Source organism: Agrilus planipennis, unplaced genomic scaffold (assembly GCF_000699045.2).
Source record: "Agrilus planipennis isolate EAB-ADULT unplaced genomic scaffold, Apla_2.0 scaffold13, whole genome shotgun sequence".
Lineage (NCBI taxonomy): Eukaryota > Metazoa > Arthropoda > Insecta > Coleoptera > Buprestidae > Agrilus > Agrilus planipennis.
The window spans coordinates 1,363,804-1,369,321 of record NW_020439040.1 but is presented as its reverse complement, the minus strand read 5'-3'; the positions used below and the strand labels follow the sequence as shown (position 1 = coordinate 1,369,321).

General features: G+C 31.1%; 4 protein-coding genes across 4 annotated transcripts in view; 1 reads left to right on the top strand and 3 right to left on the bottom strand.

The window, feature by feature from the left end:
* Positions 1–2,740, bottom strand: part of LOC108744284 (PAN2-PAN3 deadenylation complex subunit PAN3) — an 11,780-nt gene extending 9,040 nt beyond the window's left edge. Inside the window, exons 1-4 of the mRNA XM_025976752.1 lie at positions 2,480–2,740; positions 2,006–2,131; positions 1,793–1,943; positions 1,392–1,426 (exon numbers count right to left, since the gene is read on the bottom strand). Of these exons, the coding sequence (XP_025832537.1) occupies positions 1,392–1,426; positions 1,793–1,943; positions 2,006–2,080 (261 nt within the window). The 5' untranslated portion in view covers positions 2,081–2,131; positions 2,480–2,740. The remainder of the gene's footprint in view (positions 1–1,391; positions 1,427–1,792; positions 1,944–2,005; positions 2,132–2,479) is intronic.
* An 832-nt stretch (positions 2,741–3,572) lies between these two features.
* On the top strand, positions 3,573–4,257 carry LOC112905079 (multifunctional methyltransferase subunit TRM112-like protein). The gene is made up of 2 exons (XM_025976750.1): positions 3,573–3,817; positions 3,873–4,257. The coding sequence occupies exons 1-2, from the start codon at positions 3,740–3,742 to the stop codon at positions 4,167–4,169; spliced, it is 375 nt and encodes a 124-aa protein (XP_025832535.1). The 5' UTR covers positions 3,573–3,739; the 3' UTR covers positions 4,170–4,257.
* Positions 4,258–4,302: 45 nt separating this feature from the next.
* Positions 4,303–4,928, bottom strand: LOC112905080. The gene has a single exon (XM_025976751.1). The coding sequence runs from the start codon at positions 4,853–4,855 to the stop codon at positions 4,673–4,675; it is 183 nt and encodes a 60-aa protein (XP_025832536.1). The 5' UTR covers positions 4,856–4,928; the 3' UTR covers positions 4,303–4,672.
* On the bottom strand, positions 4,809–5,518 carry LOC108744286. The gene is made up of 3 exons (XM_025976749.1): positions 5,481–5,518; positions 5,114–5,344; positions 4,809–5,061 (listed from the first exon to the last, which is right to left on the bottom strand). Exons 2-3 carry the CDS (start codon positions 5,304–5,306, stop codon positions 4,868–4,870), a joined length of 387 nt encoding a protein of 128 aa, XP_025832534.1. The 5' UTR covers positions 5,307–5,344; positions 5,481–5,518; the 3' UTR covers positions 4,809–4,867.

Here is a 5,518-nt window from a genome sequence, read left to right as displayed (position 1 = left end):
TACACTAATAGTAATAGTAGATTAATTAATAAATAAAAAATATACCTGCCGCATGGATAATTCTGAGTGCTGATGTTAACTGGATGATATAATTCCATATAAGAGGCTCAGGGAGTTTGTTAGTCTGTTGGTAGCGAAGAATATTGTTCTTCTGGTGACTGTAAGGTCTTGGAGCTGCAGGATCGGTCGCAAAGGGGTCTGTATATCCGTTCAGTTGATCCGGAGAAAAATGCTTCGACAGCAACGTTTCCGACCCTGGATGATAGTCGTAAACGAAAACTAATGCTGTGAAAAAAAAAATTAATATATGTATTTATATGAACATATTGTGAAGAATTCCTTACAATTATCTCCGAAGGATTTGGTGGTAAAAACCTCCTTTAGTTGTACAATGTTGGAATGGATGAGTTTCTTCCATAGGTCCACATAAGCCATACATTTCGTGTTTTGAAGACGGAAACCTGAAAATGCACTTCCACATCTACAGATTGCAAATGAATTGATTTTTTGTTTTTGCTCGTCAACATCAGATCTATAAAGATCCAGTAAAATCACAAACTATAACTTTATTACCGTGTATTCTTCTTAAACAATATCTGGTGCCAGTCTTTACATGGGTGGCTTTGTACATTGACGCTTGGTAACCTAAGTGAGCTTTATGGAGGGGATTCGATGGAATGGGTTCGATGGGGCACAATTCATGGTAATTATCCACTTCTGGAGGAAGATCTGAAAGAAAAACAATAAAAAAAGAGAATCAAAGTGGCAAATTAATGTTTAGAATACCTGGAAATTGTTCAGGATCGGGTTGCATGAGCGTGAGAGCATTGCGGTTGAGGATGTCGAGTCTTATATCGTCTGAAACAAAGTAGGATGAGTTGCCTCCACGGCCCTTGAGTGCAGCTACGTGACTAGGGGTGCCGGGATACACCTGGTAACCGGAAGCGATACTAGTAACCACCCCAACCGAGTTCAATGTATCGTTTGGCGTCACAGAATTATCTGCAGATGTCGGATAAAAATACGTAGTGCCACCTACATTTTCCTATATAAAAACAGAAAATGAATAAGGACAATAATTACAAGTTGTTGCAATTTTTTCATAGGAAAAATAGCATATTTTCCCTATAAAAGTTTCCAAATTTTGAAGATAAGAGCTTTTTACCTTTTTTACAATACAAACAAAAGTACAATTACAGTTAATTTTATTGGCTAACCTGATATGCAGCTACAACTGAAGGCTTCTCTAAAACAACCTGGGGAATTGGTGAGCAATTTGTGATTGCATGAGGTGGTGGGGAGGGCTGTGGAGTGATATGGGGAGAGACTGTTCCACTGTGAGGTGAATCGACTAAGCTGCGTGAAAGACCTGAACCTGAGGAAGTGCCAGCCAGTCCTGGGAATGAGCTAAAGAAATTCGGAGACGCTGTAAAATAAGTTAAGAAACATTACATTAGCATAAATTAAAAAAAAAACAGCTTTTTAACATAGTTTAAGTGCCACAATAACAAGTTAACGCAATAACATAAAATAATGAAGAAAACAAAATAATTAAAAGACTATTATGAGTAAATGAATTAGTTATAATAATAATAAATCTTTATTTAATTCCCAAAACACCACAATGTACCACTATATAGCCAACATGAACTGTATAAATGTTATTTATATTACAAGGTGACCTCCAAAAGAGTATTAAAACTTAAATGTGAAGTTCTGGAGTTGTATGTTTAAAATTGGCAATAAAATAAAAATACTTTGACAAAAGGGTAAAAAGATCTTGTATATTTACCTGATGCACTATTTGTAACTACTCGAGATCCTGGAATAAATTCTGGAGACTGTGCTACGACTTTCTTGGATGATATAGGAGATCCAATATTTATTTTTGAAAATGTTGATGATAAATTTGTAATCACTGGTGTACTAGTATTCTGGCGACTCTAGATTTAAACATAAGAAAGGAATGGAAGTGTTACTAACTTAAAGGGGTATAGTATATTACCATATATGTAGCAAGTTTTGATTCTTGAGGTACACCATTTGGAGGCGAATAAGGTATGAATATAGGATGGTCCATTTCACTTCCTGGAATCAAATCAATTCGTTTTTCTTACCATCTCGACTAAAACTAAAAATATTAATGATTTTTATCATACAACACAGAACATTCCTTTAAAATTTATTGATGTTAGGTTAAGGAGTAATGTATTAATACAAATATAAGTATTCTATTCCATGAATTTTACCATTTGCTTTGAAGAAAAGTCCGTAAATTTTGATACATGAACTGTATTCGTTCTTATACGACCTTAATGATATAGCAGATGATTACAAAAAACGAAATTTCAGTCATTTCTCAAAAAGCGTTTCAAGTATGTCGTCAAAACCAATAAAATAATTGATGTATTGCCTTTAAATTAAACTGTATTGTACGGTAAAATACTGGTATATAAAATGTCAAGAAATTGTTACATACTTTAAAAACAAAACAAAGCTTATTCTTCACATCATTGCGACTTCATTTTTATTTCACCCTTTACGTTTTGGAAATGGTGGGGGAGGAGGAATGTCAAGAGTTGTTTTTGTTCCTAAAAATAACGTTTTGTTGTTTTTCGTACTCTCTACGCACTCACAAGAAATATGTTTTTATTGATGAGTGATAACAAAGTTATTATCTTTTTCACAAATGTTTGTTTACAAGTCTATATTATATTAACCACTTAAACCGTTGTCGTCATTTATTCACTACTATTAAGGTTTTGATACTCTCTGGTTTTTGGTAGTAATACATAAGTAATATCATACACTTTATACAAAACTAAATTTATTTTATTTAAAACTATTAAATAAATAAAATCGCGTTTATTTAAAAAATATATAATTTAATTTCATACAATTATTCATTTGATTTCATTCCTTTTTGTAAGAACGTCATAACTTCACTATTTTTCAACAAACGAGCCTTTTTCTCGTTTAGAATGTCGTACAATATTCTCTGATTCATAATAAAATCTTCATTTCCTTCTTCTGAAGTACCATTACTACCGTTTTCACTGCTGGAACTATCTGATTTCTCAAGAATATTTCTTTTATCTGATATTTGAGGAGACACTGACATCTCTTCAACTGAGTTTTCATTAACTTTGCCATCTTTTCCTACATCTTTCTCTTGTTGACCAGAAAGTTTCTTTTGTAAAAGAGAATTGAGCCTTTCTTTTACATTTTCAGAGTCCATTTAATTAGGTCACAATTCAATTCATTTTAATAAATTAAATAAGGATTAAATATTAACCTTAAATTATGACATTGACGTCTCATCTATGAACACAAACCATAGACATCACAAACCTTTCTGGGATGTAACTCATAGAATAATAGAATTAATAGAAGAGTAAATATTTAATTATGATATTAATTAAATTATAGAATATTTCCATTTCCTGGAGTTTTATTATAAAGATAGATCAATAGATAGATACTAAAAAAAATGTTCAGTTCTTATCTTTGGTTCAGTTTCGAAGGCCATGTTGTTAGTAGAGCAGTTATAGTCTACGGTTATGGTTATCTATGATAAATGTTGTATTTTTAACTAATGTAACCTATTATCTATGAATATAACCTTTAATTTTTGAATAACGAATAAGTGGAATGGTTAATAATTATTTAAGAAAAACGCACTTAAGTTTGCATTTGTAGATTAACTGGCGTTTAAATAAAAAGGAGTGCAGTTTGCAATATGAAACTGTTAACTCACAACATGCTAACCTCAAAATGCATGAAAGGGGTCACTGTTGGATATCCTTTAAAAATAAATGTAAAAATGTGTTTGTTAATGATATTGTTCCAATATAAACTCTCTTTTGCTGTAGGCATTTGATGTGAAAGTATCAGAGGTAGATTTTAATCCTGAATTTGTGTCTCGAATAATCCCTAAACTGGATTGGAATGTTTTGTACAATGCAGCAGAAAGTATTGGGCAGGTTGAAGATATGCCTAAAAGCATAGTTGACGATTACGAGAACAATACAGATTTTCTCAAGAAAGTTCATAGAGTTTTACTGGAAGTTGAAGTAATTAATGGAGAGCTAGTTTGTCCAGAGACAGGAAGAAAATTTCCTATTAGTAATGGGATTCCAAACATGCTTTTAAATGAAGATGAAGTATAGAATTAGTCTAAATAAGGTTTCTTTTTTATGATCCATATTGCACATTATATCCATTACTTTTCTTTCTGTTATAGTTGTTAAGTTACTATCAACACTAAATGATAAAATAAAGTAAAGAAGTAGATGATATAAAAAGTTGTTTATTTAACCCATAGTTGTAAAAACACTTATCAAAAGTTACAAAAAAGGTAAAATACATAAATATCTAAAATGGACGGATTGTAGATAAAATTATACATCTTCAAACTTGGAAAACAAAAATTAATAAACACAAAATAAAACATTTAAAGCAACATTTGATATTAAATAAATTTACCACTAATAGTAGAGATTCGCTTTAAGTCTTTAAATTAATACTTGTGATTAGAATATTTGTTGTGCATTTAAAATACATTATAAATACTTTTAAAGATTGAGTAACAAAATATTAGTATTAATTGATATAAAAAAGAAATATTTTTTGATAAAACCTAACAAACTAATTGTAATCATTGGTGCTGTAGTTAAGCATATGATTCAAAAGGCACTTTTTGCTCATAAATTTTTTCCTGCCACTGATGCTCATCTGGCAGGGTTGTATGACGTAGTTTACACAAACGGGGGCCAAATCTCAGAATAATAATGATTACAAACACTATTAAAAAGAGTGTTAGAGCTGCATTTGCGGGCCAGTATACATGAAACATTTTGAATATTAATTAAATTGCACTCTCTCTTTTATGCTGAAGTTCTAAATATTCTGAGTGTTGAACAGTAGTTTGTTGTTCTTGTGGTGCTGGTTGATATACTGTTGGAGCTACACTTGGTATATCTACCAATTCTAATTCCGTATAGTCAAGAGATGGTTGGTTATGAGGGGTTGCTGTCCAAAGTGATATTATCCAACGATTACCTAAAGTAACATTAGATAATGATAAATACCCACAAATATATCCTTCAATTACCTGTAAATCTGTCGTTCCAATACTCTGAATATCTGGTACAGCAACCAAGTACGATATTAATGACAAATATTATTGCAAGGACTACACTGCAAATTGCAACTGTAATGTAGAATGGGGAGAAGTTACCGTACTCGCGTTTTAAAAGATAAGGACTTTTCAAGAATTCCTGTCTTTCGTCAAAAACTGAAGTCATGATACAATGTAAAATCTTCTAAAGAAGTTATACATTTACTAAAAATGAAAAACAAATTAAAAGAAAGTTACTGTTTTCTTTATGGGTTAGGGTGTGGCTAATTAATTGGTATAATTACATTATTTACACATTAAATCAAAAGATAATAAATAATAAGATATGAATTATACATACCTTGTACAAATAATTTAAATTTTGTGTTAAAAAATTAC

Bases quoted from the DNA above. Each gene is read 5' to 3' on its own strand.
- LOC112905079 (XM_025976750.1), top strand. From the start codon at position 3,740: ATGAAACTGTTAACTCACAACATGCTAACCTCAAAATGCATGAAAGGG. The intron at 3,818-3,872 runs GTAAAAATGTGT...CTTTTGCTGTAG, and splicing joins GATATCCTTTAAAAATAAAT to GCATTTGATGTGAAAGTATC.
- LOC112905080 (XM_025976751.1), bottom strand. From the start codon at position 4,855: ATGTTTCATGTATACTGGCCCGCAAATGCAGCTCTAACACTCTTTTTA.
- LOC108744286 (XM_025976749.1), bottom strand. From the start codon at position 5,306: ATGACTTCAGTTTTTGACGAAAGACAGGAATTCTTGAAAAGTCCTTAT. The intron at 5,062-5,113 runs GTAATTGAAGGA...ATGTTACTTTAG, and splicing joins TTGGAACGACAGATTTACAG to GTAATCGTTGGATAATATCA.